This window comes from Phalacrocorax aristotelis, chromosome 3, assembly GCF_949628215.1.
Source record: "Phalacrocorax aristotelis chromosome 3, bGulAri2.1, whole genome shotgun sequence".
Lineage (NCBI taxonomy): Eukaryota > Metazoa > Chordata > Aves > Suliformes > Phalacrocoracidae > Phalacrocorax > Phalacrocorax aristotelis.
The window spans coordinates 160,419-178,262 of NC_134278.1; the positions used below are offsets into that span (position 1 = coordinate 160,419).

At 48.8% G+C, this 17,844-nt stretch overlaps 1 protein-coding gene across 7 annotated transcripts in view; it reads left to right on the forward strand.

The window, feature by feature from the left end:
- The window catches only part of IFT172 (intraflagellar transport 172), a 44,922-nt gene that overhangs the window by 6,195 nt on the left and 20,883 nt on the right, over positions 1-17,844 (forward strand). For all 7 annotated transcript variants that reach the window (XR_012659442.1, XR_012659441.1, XR_012659443.1 and 4 more), the window contains exons 7-20: positions 248-335; positions 1,199-1,413; positions 1,510-1,633; positions 2,770-2,865; positions 3,755-3,916; positions 7,358-7,411; positions 7,927-8,030; positions 8,692-8,777; positions 9,295-9,407; positions 14,988-15,155; positions 15,515-15,651; positions 16,491-16,598; positions 17,112-17,196; positions 17,529-17,621. Coding sequence is in view for 2 of the 7 variants with exons in the window: in XM_075086280.1 (XP_074942381.1) it covers positions 248-335; positions 1,199-1,413; positions 1,510-1,633; positions 2,770-2,865; positions 3,755-3,916; positions 7,358-7,411; positions 7,927-8,030; positions 8,692-8,777; positions 9,295-9,407; positions 14,988-15,155; positions 15,515-15,651; positions 16,491-16,598; positions 17,112-17,196; positions 17,529-17,621 (1,633 nt within the window). In the remaining 5 variants the exon portion in view is untranslated. The remainder of the gene's footprint in view (positions 1-247; positions 336-1,198; positions 1,414-1,509; positions 1,634-2,769; positions 2,866-3,754; positions 3,917-7,357; positions 7,412-7,926; positions 8,031-8,691; positions 8,778-9,294; positions 9,408-14,987; positions 15,156-15,514; positions 15,652-16,490; positions 16,599-17,111; positions 17,197-17,528; positions 17,622-17,844) is intronic.

The following is a 17,844-nucleotide window of genomic DNA, read 5'->3' on the forward strand; positions in this document are numbered from 1 at the left end:
ATGATGAAGATACTTAACTGGACACTCGCCTTTCCACTCTCCATACTTTTGTCTGCTTTCTTTTTACAGACACTGATACAGGTACTAGATATTCTTGTGTTCATCACCCAGCATGTCTTTGGTGAAAGTTCCTTTGATGAGGAATGTCAGCGATGACCCTGGGACTGGCTCCCCTGAGCAGGGATAGGAAAACAAAGGTGCAAGTCTTACTGCGATATTACATCATCTTGTTTGTGTTTCTTTACAGTGTGTCGGGGAAGGGAATCCTGTCTGGCCATGCAGATGGAACCATAGTACGCTTCTTCTTTGATGATGAGGGCTCAGGTGAATCACAGGTACCAAAAGTCATTCTTCAATGAGCAAAATTCCTGTTTGTACAGCCTACTCCCCAGCTGAGGAGCTCTGGAAAAGGCACAGGCGGTAGAGGGAGTGCAAGTCTGGAGAGGAGCTGCAGTCTGTGCTTGCTAGTATAGGTTTTATGGAGCATTGATGAAGACAGAAGAGTGACTAGATGCTTTGAAATGCACTGAATGTGGTAGTAAGAGGGGAAGTTATGGTTTTGTGTATGAGACATAAGGCTTTTCAGGCATCTGGAAAGATCTGATGCTGGAGTGTCCAGGCAAATGGTGCTTGAATGGGTAGGGTTCCAGGGAATAGCTATTGTCATCTTCTCACTGAGCAATGTATAGTTATCCTGGTTAACCCTGAACCCCAAGTTCACACTCTATCTACGGACAGGATACTCTGGGCACCCAGCATTTCTCCTGAGCCTCCTGCTCCTGCCCAAAAGGAGTAGACTCTGTGCTTCAAGCTGTGGTGAAGGGAATGATATTCTCACTCAGATCTTTTCTCTCCAGCTGCAGAGTTTGAGCATGCCTGCTCTCTAGCATGATATGCTGAAGGCCCATATATACTCTGCTACGTTAAGGGTGCATCCCAGTCTAGTTAGTGGTACTGGTCTTCTTACTGGCATCAGGAATCTTCTCTCCCACTTACATGAACGGAATAGCTGATACATCTCTCAGTGCTGGTTTCTGTCTACCTTCCTACAGACTGGGGCAGGCAGACAAAGCAACCCTTATGAACTGGACTTCACAGAAGGGCCTCATAATGGTCTCAGTGTGATAGCTGAAGACAGAGGCCAGTTGGGGACTAGAGCCATTCACATTTTCAGGATGCTCTTTCTTGTCTAATGTAGGGTAAGTTGGTGATGCATCCCTGTCCTCCTTATGCCCTCGCCTGGGCTTCCAACAGCATCGTGGCTGCAGGCTGCGATAAGAAGATTGTAGCTTATGGGAAGGAGGGCAATGTGATTCAGACCTTTGACTACAGCCGGGACGCATCAGAGAAGGAATTCACCACAGCAGCTGCCAGTCCTGGCGGCCAGTCTGTCGTCATTGGCAGCTATGATAGGTGTGGTGCCTGATGGTAAAGTCTCCTCTTTATAGTGCTTTCTTCTTCAACCATATACAGTTCTTCATGTCTCTGCTTTCTCATCTCTTCTCATAGGTTAAGGGTTTTGAACTGGAGCCCACGCCGCAGTGCCTGGGAGGAAGGCAAACCCAAAGAAATAGCTCACCTCTACACCATCACAGCGTTAGCATGGAAGAGGGATGGTTCGCGGATCTGTGCGGTTTGTATCATCAGTCAGCAACTTGAGCCCATGAGGCAGACACCAGGCAGAGTCTTGTGTGTGCTCCTGAGAACAAAGTGATGTGATACAGGGAGGGCTTATGAGAGTGGTCACACCATCACCCAGGTGTGCGAGGCAAGGTGCCTGGGTGGAGACCTTGTGCAAGGGACATCGCTGCAGTCACGTGGCATAGATGTGCAGTGTGCAGAGTAGGACGCTGGAAAATATCATGGACGTTTGTGTAACGGCTCATTGGCAGCAGCAGTCCTTTTTTCACAGAAGCATAAGGTCAGCATAGCTTCTCTAGGGCAGTCTCATGAGAATTCTTTCCTCTGACCACCTGTAAGCTGCAGTATAAAAACCAGTCTTATACTCTATGTGCTGTGTTTTCAGTTCAAAGTTGTCCTTCTTGTATTCTCAGCCACTGGGGCTTGACCTGCCCTTCTCTATTAAGTTAAATAATTCTTTAAAGCTCTTTAAATCAACCTTTCTGCAAATCTTTCTGTATTGAGTTGAATAACTCCTTAAAGCACTTAAATTATTTAGGGAGGTTGCTATTTACAACTTTTCTGTAATAGGTTTTGCATCTTCTCATGTTCATGTTCATGTTCTCATGTTCTCATGTTCAACAAAATCAAGAATCCTTGAAATATTTTCAGAGAATTTTCAGAGAATTAATTGAACATGTGAACAATTACTTGTAAAGAAGGGGAAGGGGCTAAGGAATAGGAGAGCAGTGAAAGGAGTAGGGATGTTATAAAGAGATAAAGGTAGAAGGATTCTGCTGGAAGGGAGGAGAGCTTGGGAGGCTGGGAGAGGGAGAAGTGGGAAACTAGAGGGATAATGGGGAAGATGAGGATAAAGGTGATATTTAATCCCTCCTCTTGCTCTGCCATGTATGTGGCAGTATTTGGTAAGCTCTGTTTCTCTGAGAATTTCTCAATCTTTCTGTTCTCTGAAGACAGTCAAGATAGGGCTGGTCCTCATGCATCTTGGGGACTTGCAGTCTTGTTTCCCAGAGCAGCGAGGACCTGTGGATTTCTGTCTCACCTCTGATCCTCTTCATGTAAGTAGGGTCTGGAATACCTCTCCTTAACAGGTTTCACTGACTGTGTGCAATGTGTTTGTTTCTGCAGGGTACTCTGTGTGGAGGAGTTGAACAATTTGACTGCTGCCTTCGCAGAAGCATTTACAAAAATAAATTTGAAATTACATACGTGGGACCAAGCCAGGTAAGAGAATATCCAATGACGTAATGTCTCTTGATGAAAATGGTATACTTACTGAAGCTAGACATATTTGGAGTTCTTGGTGCCATCAGCTTCTTTCCTGTCCATCATCTGCCTCCAGTCCCTGGCCCAACCATTCAGATTCCTTGTAATCAGCTGAGGGAGCCCTTTAAATTCTGTCATTAGCTTCAGGCCCAATAAAACTATACTTGAGAGATTGGGGAATGATGCTGTCTTTATCTGAGTCCATCTACCTCATCCTCTCCTCCCTTTAAAGCAGCTACGCTGCCTTGAAAAATATGCACCAAAACTGCCACAGCAAATTACCAAAGTATTTTAGGTACACATCTGCACCTACAGTTTGTTCGCGGCAACTTGTCAGGAAAGGCACAGGGAATATTCCAGGGACGGGCAGGGCTGGGTGGAAATTGGCTAGGTGCAAAGACAATGGAGTTTATGTCCTAGCTTGTGAATTCTTGTGGGATACCTCCATACCAAATGGAGTCTCCTTTAGTGGTTCAACTTCAGCCAACTTTACCTGGCTCAAAATCAGGTAGTAAGGGTGAGCTAGCAGTCTAGGCACCCCTCTGTAGTCAGTGGAGAGAGAGCAGGACTCTCAGAGGGTAACTCATCCTTGGGGGCCTGAGTAGTCCTCCAGTAGCGCTAGAAACTTCTAAATGGCAGAAGTGAGGATCCCACACTTCTACTACAGTTGTCGCCCCATACAAAAGGAATGGTAAGGTTTCTTTGAAAAGCAGAGTGAAATGATGTGAAGGGACATCTAAATACCCAAATATCACCTGTTGCATGAGCTTCAGTGGGGCAAGAAGTCTGTGTTCTTCCTCTGTGCATGGAAAAAGGGCCTCATATTGCTTTTTCCCACTTACTCCAGGTCATTGTGAAGAACCTCTCAACAGGAACTCGAGTTGTGTTGAAATCCCAGTATGGTTATGAGATTGATGAGGTGAAGATCTTAGGGAAAGACAAATATCTGGTGGCCCATACCTCAGACACATTACTGCTGGGTGACATCAACTCCAACAAGCTCAGTGAGGTACTGGAAAACCTGTAACATTTCCTGAGTGTCAAATGCTTAACTTTGTAACTCCTAGGACATGTTTTCTGCATGGGAAAGGGACCTTGGGAGGTCTCTTACCAAACTTCCTACCTGAACGCAGGTCAGCATTAAATTCACATGTAGTTGCTCAGGGCTTTATCCAGGTTGGTCTTGAAAACCTTCAAGGATGGAGACCCCACAGTTTCTCTGGTCCCCTGTTCCAATGCTTTACTGTCCTCATGGGAGAAAGCTGTTTTGCTAAGTCTCGTTGGAATATCTGTTTTCATTTACAACTGTTTCTCACCCTTTCACTGTGCATCTGGCTGGGTTGACGAAGGGAGAGCAGTGCATGTTGTCTATCTCGACCTCAGTAAGGCATTCAACACTGTCTCCCATAGCATCCCCATAGGAAAGCTAAGGAAGTGTGGGTTGGATGAGGGGACAGTGAGATGGACAGAGAACTGGCTCAACAACAGAACTCAGAGGGTCATGATCAACAGGGCAGAGCCTGGCTGGAGGCCTGTCACTAGTGGTGTTCCCCAGGGGTCTGTGCTGGGTCCTGTCCTGTTCAACACATTCATCAGTGACCTGGACGATGGGACAGAGCGTCCCCCCAGCAAGTTCGCTGATGACACCAAGCTGGGAGGAGCGGCTGATACACCAGAGGCTGTGCTGGCATCCAGCGAGACCTGGACAGGCTGGAGAGCTGGGCCCAGGGGAACCTCAGGGAATTTAGCAAGAGCAAGTGCAAGGTCCTGCCCCTGGGGAGGAACAACACCCTGCACCAGCACAGGCTGGGGGGGACCTGTTGGAGAGCGGCTCTGCTGAGAAGGTCCTGGGGGTGCTGCGGGGCAGCGAGGTGACCCTGAGCCAGCACCGGGCCCTTGGGGCCAGGGGGGCCAGCGGTGTCCTGGGGGGCATGAAAAGGTGTGTGACCAGCAGGGCGAGGGAGGTTCTCCCCCTCTGCTCTGCCTGAGTGAGGCCACATCTGCGGTGCTGCGTCCAGTTCTGGGCCCTCCAGTTTAAGAAGGACAGGGAACTGCTTGAGCAAGTCCAGCGCAGAGCTGCCAAGGTGATCAATGACTGGAGCATCTGCCTTGTGAGGAAAGGCTGAGAGAGCTGGGCTTGTTCAGCCGGGAAAAGAGAAGGCTGAGGGGGGAATTTATCAATACCTATAAATATCTAAAAGGAGGGTGTCAGGAGGATGGGGCCAGGCTCTTTTCAGTGGTGCCCAGCGCCAGGCCGGGGGGCATCGGGCACAAGTTGGAATACAGGAATTTCCACCTCAATATGAGAAAAAACCCCTTTGCTGTGCGGGTGCCAGAGCAGGGGCACAGGCTGTGCAGAGAGGCTGTGGGGTCCCTTCCCTGGAGACATTCACACCCCGCCTAGATGTGGTCATGTGCCCCCTGCTCTGGGGGTGCCTGCTCAAGCAGGGATGGGATGGGATGAGCTCCAGAGGTCCCTTCCAGCCCCCACTGTTCTGGGATTCTGTGATTTTGTAACACAAGCAGCAGCTCACCACCTACCCAGATAAGGTTTCACAGATGTTATCTTCCTCCTCCTCTTCCTCCTCCTGGCGAAGAAAGAAACAGAACAAAACAGAACACCATGACACCTCGCTGCCTGGGCAGGTCTCCACCATTCTGTGATTCTGTGATCTGGTAAAAAAAGCCTGGCATCACCTTATTAGAGGTCTCTTAAGCCTTCCCCTCTCCAGGCTGAAGAAGCCCAGTTCCTTCTGCCTCTCTTTGTAGTGCAAGTGCTTCAGCCCTAACCATCTTGATAGCAGTCTGCTGAGCTTGATTCAGTTTATCAATGTCTTTCTTGTACCAAGGGGCCCAAAGCTGGATGCTGTACATGTGTACATTCCAGATGTGAATGTATGAATCTTAGTGTGTTTAAAACAAAAAAACTCAGAAAAAAACATTCATGGCTGCGGTACCACAGCTTATGCCAGTACCATTTCTGGTACCAAACAATTCATACAAAACTGTCCATACCCTGAACCTCACAGTGCACTGAGTGCTGAGCCTATGAGCCCAGCCTGCAGAACATGGGCAGTAGGTTAGTGTCCGATAGAAGTATTAAATAGGCTTCAGGACGCATGTGCTTTGTTCACACAGGTATCACATACTTCTAATCAGGCCAATAGTGTGCTAATCAATCTAGCAGGAGCAGGAGCTCCTGATTACAGATCTGAGTTGGAGGATACTGACACTTGGTAATCTAGCTGAAAATCTGTCCAGACTAAATCTCCCAGGTTTCTGTACATCATATTGCTCAGAGGCATTTTTCCTTCAGTTGCACAGCTATTCTCCTTATAAAGAATAGAGTTGTGAATAGTCATTTACCATCTTGCTGTCTCACTGGAGTTTTGTTGAAGTAGTTCCTTGGAGCTCTTGCTCTAGGAGGGAAACGGACAGCTGCAGCCTTGACTTTAGTTTTCTGCCTTTCTGACCACATGCCTGTTGTGATCGCGGTACTTACGGCATTATCCAGCACTCTTCTCTAATTCCAAATCAGCTCATCCCCCACTGGCACTATGCTGAGCAGTCACTGCTAACATGACCCCAAAACAGACAGTTTTCAGCTACATGTAGGTTCTGCCCTCACAAATGGTAGTACTGATTCTGTGGAGAAGATTTACAGAGGCAAAGAGGCTGTTTGGGGTGCTTTTTATAATAAAGTTAGTCTGAGGAAGGTGGAGAAGTGCCTGTGAAAGAATAGAATCATAGAATCATAGAATTGTTAAGGTTGGAAAAGACCTTTAAGATCATCGAGTCCAACCGCTAACCTATCACTGCCAAGTCCACCACTAAACCAGATCCTCAAGCACCACATCTACTCTTCTTTTAAATATCTCCAGGGATGGAGACTCCACCACCTCCCTGGGCAGCCTGTGCCAATGTTTGACAACCCTTTCGGTGAAGAAGTTTTTCCTAATATCCAACCTAAACTTCCCCTGGTGCAGCTTGAGGCCATTTCCTCTCATCCTATCACTTGTTACTAGGGAGAAGAGACCAACCCCCACCTCGCTACAACCTCCTTTCAGGCAGTTGCAGAGAGCGAGAAGGTCTCCCCTCAGCCTCCTCTTCTCCAGACTAAACACCCCCAGCTCCCTAATAATAGGGTAGAGCGAGTACATTGGTCAGATAAAGGCCTCTTGTCCAGAAGGCAGTAAGATACTACACAAAGAGAACAGGAGTCTGAAGCAGAGGTTAAAAAAAGGAGAGGGGAGTGAGGAACTTGCAAGCTGGGAATGACTGAACAACAGTGTTGACAGCTGAAGTGCTGGAACATGATCCCTTCTGTTCTGTAATTCTTGCTGTCTGTTGTGGGAGCTGTGAATTGGACAGTAGACCACAATGCCTGCAACCTGGTCCCTCCAGGAGCTGCCAGCCTGGCATTTGCTCACTCCATTCCATTGCTTTGTAGGTAGCCTGGCAAGGATCTGGAGGGAATGAGAAGTTCTTCTTCGACAATGAGAACGTAAGTTGGATGGGAGAGGATGCTATCTATGAATGGTGAGTAAAGCAGGGTGTGCACCAGCAGAAGTGTCATCTGCACTTCTGGAAAACCCTGTTTCTCAGCAGCTTCCTGGACTTACCCTCTCCATGCAGATCCTGATATACTTCCTCCCTGTACTTGCCTTTTCCACATGCCAGGTACAGAACAAACTCAGTGTGTGGACTGTCAAGTTATACAAGTCATAACCCTATAGGAGAGAGGAGCAATAAAAGAGCAACAGCCACAGAGGATGTTAGAGGTGCAGAATACAGCTGTCAGGGTGATAGGACTGCAGGACTGATAGGCCCAGAACTAAAATCCCCAACTCTGAGGAAAAGCTGGCAATCACAAGAGGAAGCCAAGGACAATTCCTTACTGATCCCAGAGGGTTTGAATTTAGACTTGTGTGCGGCAGAGTTCTTTTCTGCACACCTCACTGGTAGGTATGTGTGCTTACCGGGCTTTTCTGTAAGTTCATATTCCCTTCTCGCTTTCAGGTCTGCATGATCTTTAATGCTGGAGAGCTGACACTAGTGGAATATGGAAGCAATGACATCCTGGGGTCTGTCCGCACAGAGTTCATGAACCCTCATCTTGTCAGGTAGGTGGCCTGCCTGCGTGTGTGGCCAATACAGGCATTTTGTGAGAGTGACCTCAGATAGATACACTTGGACGTGTCCCACTCTGCAGAACACAGCCCCGGACACTGGGACCTGAGTAATCTGCTTCTGACAGTGACCAATGGTGGGGTTTAGTTGCTCGGTTACACTTAATGGTTGTAATGTTTTAGAAGCACAAGAGACACTTTTCCTCTGATACATGCTTATTGAAGGCTATTGCTGAAGAGGGACCTCCTGTGCATGTACTCAGGTGTCTCTGCATCCAGCTAGTCCTAGTACAGCATTATCAGGGACTCTAGATGCCAGTAGGACCTCCTCCATCCCTCTGAAGTACCATACTCCATTTTCTGATTCGAGAGAAGGAAGAATAATGGGCCGCGTGGAGACGGAAGCAGTGTTACTAATTTGCTGTTGGGGACCATGGTTCCAGAGGGCAGCTTCCAGAGTGAAGCCATGAATCAGAAAGGTTTGTTCTGATTTGAGGCAGCCGTAGGTACTGTGCAAGAGTCACAGGTCAGAGAACTGCAAGAGGCTCCATGTGCTTGGGGAAACTGCAGGTAAGTCTGGGAGGGACTACATGATTCAGTCCTGTGAATTTAGAGAGCAGTAAAAGTAACAGTCATAACTTCCTTCAAATAATAGTGTCCGTATCAATGAGAGACGGCAGAGAGGTGTGGAGGAGAACAAGAGACTGGCTTATCTGATAGACATCAAGACTATAGCAACAGGTGATGTAAACCTCTCTCTCTTGTATTTTGCCAGTCTTCCTGATTCCTTTCTATTTTCTGTGCCAGGCGACATATCCCTGAAGGCCCTTTTTGCATTCACTTTACCAAGCAGCAGATTGCTGAAGGCCCCCTCTGCATTCCTTCTGCCTGGCAGCAGACCTCTAGAGACCAGGCTGCCTTGCTTTTGGCTGGCTGGCTGGCTGGTGTGGACACAGCTGTGGGGTGGCTGTGACTGTGTCCTGGGCCTGAGATTCTATGCGGTTCAGCAGGACAGTTATTGCTGCCTGCACTGCCTGTGATCTGTGCATGCTCACAGAACGGTGGAGGGAGCTACTGCTGTTAATAAGGCATCAAGATAAAATGTCACTGCAGTCTGCTTTTCACATCACAGTGTGTTCGCCAGCAGGTCCTGCCCGAATTAAGTCCCAGGCACCTAATCCCCATGGGAAAGCATTGAATGTTCAACACTTTGGGGCACATTAGGTACTTACACTCTTTCCTTTCTTTCCTTCCCAAGTGGACCTCGTTGGTGGCTACACTGCTGGCACTATCAGCCATGACAGCAAGGTTGATTGGCTGGAGCTGAATGAAACAGGCCACAAACTACTCTTCAGGGACAAGAAGATGAGGGTGAGGCGGATACATCTGGGGGAGTGTAGCATGTCTGGGGAGAGGTACAGACAGATATGCCTGAATGGAGGGAGGGAGGTGAGATACATATCTGAAGTACTCCTGATTTTTTTGACCACTCCTTTGAGGAACACAGACCATGTTCAGATTGCATGAGCTGGCAGCATTGCATGTTTGATCTTGAGTCATAGCTAATGCTGAAGGTAGTTACTAGACATCTTGCTCTATCTGAGAATCACAGAATCACAGAATCCCAGGTTGGAAGGGACCTCAGGGACCATCTAGTCCAACCTTTCTAGGAAGAGCACAGCCTAGACAAGATGGCCCACCACCCTGTCCAGACGACTCTTGAAGGTGTCCAACATGGCCGAGTCAACCCCTTCCCTGGGGAGATTATTCCAATGGTGACTGTCCTCACTGTGAAAAATTTCCCTCTCATGTCCAACCAGAATGTCCCCAAGAGCAACTTGTGTCCATCCCCCCTTGTCCTCTCCATGGGACTCCTGGTAAAAAGGGAGTCTCCATCTCCTTTGTAGCTGCCCCTTAAGTACTGGTACATGGTGATGAGATCCCCTCTGACCCTCATTTTCTCAAGGCTGAACAAACCCAGCTCTCCCAGCCTACCCTCGTATGGCAGCTTCCCAGTCCTTTGGTCATCTTGGTGGCCCTTCTCTGGACCCTTCCAGCCTGTCCACATCCTTTTTGTACAGCGGGGACCAGAACTGCACACAGCACTCCAGGTGTGGCCTGACAAGTGCTGAGTAGTGTGGGATAATTACTTCTTTCTCTCTGCTGGCGATGTCGTTTTCGATGCAACCCAGCATCCTGTTGGCCTTCTTGGCCGCAGCAGCCACTGTTTGCTCATGTTGAGCTTCCTGTCCACCAGGACCCCCAGGTCCCTTTCCACAGAGCTGCTCTCCAGCCAGGTGGATCCCAGTCTGTGCTGCACTCCCGGATTATGTTTTCCTAGGTGCATGACCTTACACTTGTCCTTGTTGAACTTCATAAGGTTCTTGTTATCTCACTCTTCCAGCCTACCCAGATCTTTCTGCGGAGCAGCTCTCCCTTCTGAAGTGTCTACTTCCCCACTCTATGTGGTGTCATCTGCAAACTTAATCAGGCATTGATGAGATCCCCCCCTCAGCCTTCTCTTCTCCAGGCTGAAGAAGACCAGGTCTCTCAGCCTTTCCTCACGAGGGAGATGCTCCAGTCCCCTGATCATCTTGGCAGCTCTCCGTTGGACTTGCTCAAGCAGTTCCCTGTCCTTCTTAAACTGGAGGGCCCAGAACTGGACGCAGCACCGCAGATGTGGCCTCACTCAGGCAGAGCAGAGGGGGAGGAGAACCTCCCTCACCCTGCTGGTCACACACCTTTTCATGCCCCCCAGGACACCGCTGGCCCCCCTGGCCCCAAGGGCCCGGTGCTGGCTCAGGGTCACCTCGCTGCCCCGCAGCACCCCCAGGACCTTCTCAGCAGAGCCGCTCTCCAACAGGTCCCCCCCAGCCTGTGCTGGTGCAGGGTGTTGTTCCTCCCCAGGGGCAGGACCTTGCACTGGCTCTTGCTGAATTCCCTGAGGTTCCCCTGGGCCCAGCTCTCCAGCCTGTCCAGGTCTCGCTGGATGCCAGCACAGCCTCTGGTGTATCAGCCGCTCCTCCCAGCTTGGTGTCATCAGCGAACTTGCTGGGGGGACGCTCTGTCCCATCGTCCAGGTCACTGATGAATGTGTTGAACAGGACAGGACCCAGCACAGACCCCTGGGGAACACCACTAGTGACAGGCCTCCAGCCAGACTCTGCCCTGTTGATCATGACCCTCTGAGTTCTGTTGTTGAGCCAGTTCTCTGTCCATCTCACTGTCCCCTCATCCAACCCACACTTCCTTAGCTTGCCTGTGAGGATGCTATGGGAGACAGTGTTGAATGCCTTACTGAGGTCGAGATAGACAACATGCACTGCTCTCCCTTCATTGACCCAGCCAGTCACACCATCACAGAAGGCTATCAGGTTGGTCAAGCATGGTCCTGCCTTGGTGAATCCACGTTGAATGCTTCTCATAACATTCTTGTCCTCTCCATGCCTGGAGATGACCTCCAGGATGAACTGCTCCATCACCTTTCCAGGGGTGGAGGTGAGGCTGACTGGCCTATAGTTCCCCAGGTCCTCCTCCTTGCCCTTTTTGAAGATTGGAGTGACACTTGCTGTCCTCCAGTCCTCGGGCACCTCTCCTGTCCTCCGTGACCTTTCAAAGATGATGGACAGTGGCTCAGCAAGAACATCTGCCAGCTCCCTCGGGACTCGCAGGTGCATCCCATGGGGGCGCGTGGATTTGCGAGGATCCAGTTTGCGCAGGTGATCTCTGACCCGATCCTTCTCAACCGATGGCAAGTCTTCCTTTCTCCCGATTTGTCCTCTCTTCTCTGGGGGCTGGGATGCCTGAGGGGCAGCCTTAGCAGTAAAGACCGAGGCAAAGAAGGCATTCAATAACTCCACCTTCTCTGCACCCTGTGTCACCAGGGCCCCTTCCTTGCTCAGCAGTGGGCCCACTGTGTCCCCAGTCTTCCTTTTACTGCTGATGTATTTAAAGAAGCCCTTCTCGTTATCTTTGACATGCCTTGCCAGATTTAATGCCAAGTGGGCCTTGGCCTTCCTCGTCGCATCTCTGCATACCCTGACAGCATTCCTATATTCCTCCCACATTGCCGGTCCCTTTTTCCACATACTGTGAAGCTCCCTCTTCCATTTGAGTTTCTCTAGAAGCTCTTTGCTCATCCATATGGGTCTCCTGACTCCTCTGCCTGACTTCTTCCTCCTGGGGATGCACCGATCTTGAGCTTGGAGGAAGTGGTCCTTGAATACTGTCCAGCTCTGCTGGACCCCACTGCCTTCCAGACCCATAGCCTATGGGATTCCTCCTAGCAGGTCTTTGAAGAGGCCAAAGTTGGCCCTCTTGATGTTCAAGGTTGTAACCCAACTCATAGCCCTGCTTCTGCCTTGCAGTATCCTAAACTCAGTCATCTCATGGTCATGACAGCCAAGGCTACCCCCAACTCTCACATCCTCACCCAGCCCTTCCTTGTTCGTTAGGATAAGGTTGAGCAGCACATCTCGCCTCGTTGGCTCCTCCACCACCTGCATCAAAAAGTTGTCCTCGATGCTCTGCAGGAACCTTCTGGATCATGCATGGCTTGCCGTGTTGCTTTTCCAGCAAGCATCAGGGTCGTTGAAGTCCCCCATGAGGACAAGGGCCTGCGATTGTGAGGCTACGCAGGCATTTCAGAGAGGTGCTTGAGGACACAGGTTTCCCCGGAGGGGTGTACAAGGACCCTCTGTAGCCATGCAAACCCTTGAGGTGGTTGGTCTCCTCGTTGCCATCGCATGACGCCACCATGGCACCTTTATCATGGCTCAGGTTGTGCTGTCTTACTCCCCCATTGTATGTGGTGGCATTAGCATTGTCAGTTTGTCCCCCTCCCCCGAGTTCCTCAGTTTAAAGCCCTCCTTGTCAAGCTTGCCACCTGCTGCCAAAGATTCCCTTGCCCCTTCCCAACAGGTGGAGTCCATCCCTCCCTAGCAGCCTATGGTTGTTGAAGAACATCTTGTGCTCCTTTTGCCACAAAAGCATCCTGAGAAAACAACATGACCCTCTTCATAATGGTGTAATTCACATCTAGAATTTCTGTGCAGGTGTCCCAGGTGCTGTGGCAGACCCCAGCTATAGCACTGCAGTTCATCAGGGGATGGTTTTAATTGCTTCAGACTTCAGATCCCATTGGGGGCTGTCAGGCTGCAGGAGGGTATTTCCACACTGGCTGTACCTCTCTCCTTAGCCAAGGGTGGGTGAAGTGTTATGTTCACACATGCATATGTGTTGAAATCCCTGAGAACTTTCTCAGCCTCATCTCAGAAGAAACTCTGAATTCAACCCTCGCATTTCAGACAGGAACCCCAGGCTTCTTCACTGAGCTGCTCCTCCTTCGTCATTTTTGACAGCTTGACCCCTAAGATTGTGTCATAGACTGTAGGGGGTGCAGAGATATCTTCCTCCTTGGGAATCACAGATCTCCAATTAACTACCTGTCTGCTTGTTATCAGTCACACACAGGCTGATTCATTGCTGCCAAGCTTATCAGCTGGCAACCAGAGTGCTCAGCTTTGTAGCCAAAGATTGCAGTGCACACATCTGTTGCCTCACAAGCTCTTTACCATAGACTTCTCTCACAAGAGTGTGCTAGAGGTAGGCTTTCTTGCACAAAGACTGTATTTCTGGTTCTGGGCCATCTCAGAACAAGGACTCCTACAAATACTTTTGATTCCAGAGAAACAGAAGGAGCAGCCCAATGTGGATTTGCAAAAAATGTAATGCCTCCCTCTGCAGTAGAATAGAGTGCCTCTCTAATCAAGACCCTCTTAACTGTCAGAAGGAGGATTGTTCCATGTCTACAGCTCTTAGGATACTACTTTCACATATCCATAAAAGTATCAAACAAGAAAGAAGTTTGCTACAAAGGAGGCTGAATCACTGCCAGTAGCAAGGGCATCTCTTTGGGCTCTGCTGCACTGATACTCTTCAGAAGGGTGCTAGCAGTGACTGCAGCCTGCACCAGATGAAACAGGCTTCTATTTGTAAGTGGTACATACATTTCCACAAGCCTGTGTATGTCCTATCATGTGAGAAGAGAGAACTTTCTCAGCAACATACCTTTTTATATTTATTTCTGCAGTCTTGTTTAGTTCTAATTCTAATTCACTGTCTCAGCAAGAGGCAGTGGCATCATCAAGATTGCTGTTGCCTCTTCTGGCTCCTTTTCAGACCTCTCAAGGGGCTACATCAGCAGCCCCTTCATTAAATACTGCCACCAGCCTAAATCTGACAGTACTATGATTCTCCTAAGCTATGTCTGTACTTATTTCTCCAACCAGTTTGGTACAGACTGAAACAGCGACTTTCTTGGTCTCTCTTCACTGGTATATCATGAGAGTAGCACAATTCTCTCTTCTTTTTCTCATCTCTGCTATGTGAGGACAATTATGACGAGGAACAGAAGCAGCCTAGGACTTTGAAGCTACAAGGCATCATACGTCTTTGTTATGCCACGTGCAGGTTACACCTTCCAAATTGTCAGGTTTGTTTCAGGGCAGTATTTTCTACAAACACCCTCTCACCTTACTGGCAACAGTTCTTGCAATAGGACTTCACCCAGGATGGACAGTTCAGCCCAGAACTGCAGAGGAAGGCCCTTCTTGGTCCCCCAGTTTGTTTGTATGAAGGACTTAAGAGGCTGTTCTGTTCCAGCTCTGCAACTGAGGGAACTGAAGTAGCACAAGGCATATTCTGGTTTATATACTTATGTGCCTAGCAATAAGGAAGGCAGGATCTGAGCATGCTGCTTAGAATACTGCAAGGGTGATGTGTGTAAATAACAGTGTGGAAGTGTGGGTTACGTATCTTGGAAGACGTCTGGTTCCTGGTTGGTAATAACTGTTTACAAGATGCCTTCTCAGATGTTCCTACAGTGTTCATGTGACCTAGCAGCCCAGCCATGGGACCAGCTTAGCCTTTTTCTCCTCTTCCCCCCTCTAGCTGCAGCTCTATGACATTGAAAGCAGCACCAGGACTACCATTTTGAACTATTGCTCCTATGTGCAGTGGGTCCCAGGCAGTGATGTGGTGGTGGCCCAGAACAGAAACAGCCTCTGCATTTGGTATAACATTGATGCTCCAGAGCGAGTCACCATGTTTCCTCTGAAGGTAAAACTCTGGAGACTTTGATTACCTCTAGCAGTTTCTGTGACTTCTTGCTCACCTGTGTGGGAATAGTCAGGGTAGTGTTGTGGAAGGGAGACAGAGGGAGCTGCTAGTTTCTCCTGGACAAAATATGAGCTCATCTGTCAGCTTTGTGGCAGGCATTTCTGGCAGAAGATGGAGACAGTTAATACACCAAAGAGTTGTTCAGTGGCTTTTGCCTTCCCTCTGGTGAGATAAGGATGACATCTGCTTGGTATGAGCTCATTCAGCAGGAATTAAATCAGCAGAGCTGTCCTCACATCCCTGCTACCCCACATACTTTAGGAGACCATGGGAGTGTTGATATCTGGTACTCTTTCTAGGGGGATATTGTAGACTTGGAACGGAATGATGGAAAGACTGAAGTGATAGTATCTGAAGGGGTGAACACTGTGTCCTACACCCTGGATGAAGGCCTCATAGAGTTTGGAACTGCCATTGATGATGGTGATTATCACAGGTAAGTGCTAGATACACCACATGGTGATGGCAGGCAGCCCGCTTCACGTAACAGACATCTCAGTGTCAGCAATCCATGAACTACAGCAGCACAGCTTTCCACACAAGAGTTGAAGTTTAGGCTCTGAGCATGATGTTGGTGCCAGGTCTGGCTATAGTGTGCAGCAGAGTCCTTCAGGAGTGAATATTCAGCTTTTTCATCCTCACAGCTCTGTGGTTTCAAACTCTGTTGCACAAAACTGGCCAGTCTGGTCCCATTGACACTGACAGAAATTCACTGAAGGCAGTTTTCACTTAACTGCAGTGAATAAGCATGTCTTCCATAGCAGCCAGATGTGAAGGGGTACTCAAGCACTCTTGCTGCTGCCCCTCCAGGGATGGCGACAGTGTCATGAAAATATTCAGGAGCTGTGCAGAGTAAAAACTGACTGCCTGAAGCAGTCATGGCAGCGACCTGGGCATGGCTGACATTGTTCTAGGACTTTAAAATTGACCACGGAAGAAAATTTCACATGGTCATAGCACTGATACCACTTAAGAGGCTTTGCACCAGGGGCTTACTTCAGGCACAACACTTTGGACTAGCCCCACACTGCTAAGCGCCTTCTGGTGACCATATGCCTCTAAGTACCTTAGCCTGGATAGGGATCGCCCGCATCACTGAACTTTTCCCTGATGTGTCAGGCCCTGCATTACACAATCATCTTCAGAACTGGTCGCACAAAGCTTGCTTTGTTTTCAGCGCAACTCTTGTTAGGAAGCTCCTGTCTCAGCCCAGGATTTTCCTCAGAGGGCTCTTCTATTCTGTTACTGAAAGTCTTCAAATCTCTCTGTCCCAAGGGCTACTGCGTTTTTGGAGACACTGGAAATGTCCACAGAGACAGAAGCCATGTGGAAGACCCTAAGCAGACTGGCTTTGGAAGCTAGACAGCTGCACGTTGCAGAGAGGTACAGGAAGAAGCTATAACATCTTTCTGGCTGAAACACTCTCTTTGCTGAACCCCTCACAGAAACCAGGGTCTAACTAAAATTGTGACTTTTTGTGTGGCCTGGAAGATTCACTGCACTGAAGAATTAAGTGTTCTCTATTCCAGGCAATGGCTTCTCCCTTTCATCCTAGAGGGTAATGCTAGAACTGGGGACGGGGAGACATCACTCTGTAGCAAAACTTTTTGCTGATGTCTTCAGGGAGCTGACAAACATGGACAAGCTCAGCACATCTCTGAAGCATGGGAAGTGAAGCATGCACACTATTTATGCCCATGGCTGATCCCATGAAGGGATGCTAGAGGGCACTTCTGAACATGGGTCTTGGCAAAATCCTTCTCTTGAAGCAGGGCTACCTCACCTCGCCAGCTTGCAGAGCTGGGTCTGCTGCCCAGCTTCTGATTTGCTTTTCTTGGACCAAAAGTGGGCAACAAAACCCAGTTATTGACTGACTAAATGCTTTGCTCTTTCCAGGTGCTTTGCAGCTCTGGGCAACGTGGCAAAGGCTCGATTTCTGCATGAAACCAATACCATTGCTGACCAGGCAGCTCAAGAGCATGTGAGTCAAACTTTTTCAGCTGTGCAGGGCAGCTGCTTTCCTGTAAACACTTCCATACACTTTATCTTCTATGTCCATGATCACCAGTATCCTGCTACAGACTAGAACCTGGTCATGTAGAAACTGCTGACATAATCCTTCATCCACACCTGCCAGGTCCCTCTTCTGGCTAGTCATTTCATATTGCATCCATCTTGTCACTTCTGTGGTTCTCATCTGTCTTCTTCGGTTTCTGTAATGACAGACCCCACCTGCAGTCACCTCCTGTGCACCATTCCAGAGCCTATTCTTTCACTCAGCAAACTGATTGAGCTAACTGATATTGTCTGCAGGGTGGGGATGGTACAGACCATTATCTGGTGCGTGCCCGCTTGGCCATGCTAGACAAGAACTACAAGCTGGCAGAGATGATCTTCCTGGAACAAGTGAGTAAAAGAGCAAGGAGCAGAAAAGGTCTCATTTATTTCTGAGCAGGGATATTTGTACCCTGATGCGAAAAAGGAAGAGGTTGCTTATTCCTGGGAGAAGAGTTTTTGCTCTGAAATAGGAGATATTTCTTGTTCCAAGGTGTAGGATCACCCTGAGGTGCATGAAGAGGGTGAGGGAGGATGTATATTCATGTAAAAGGGATGGTTCACTTTTTCAAGT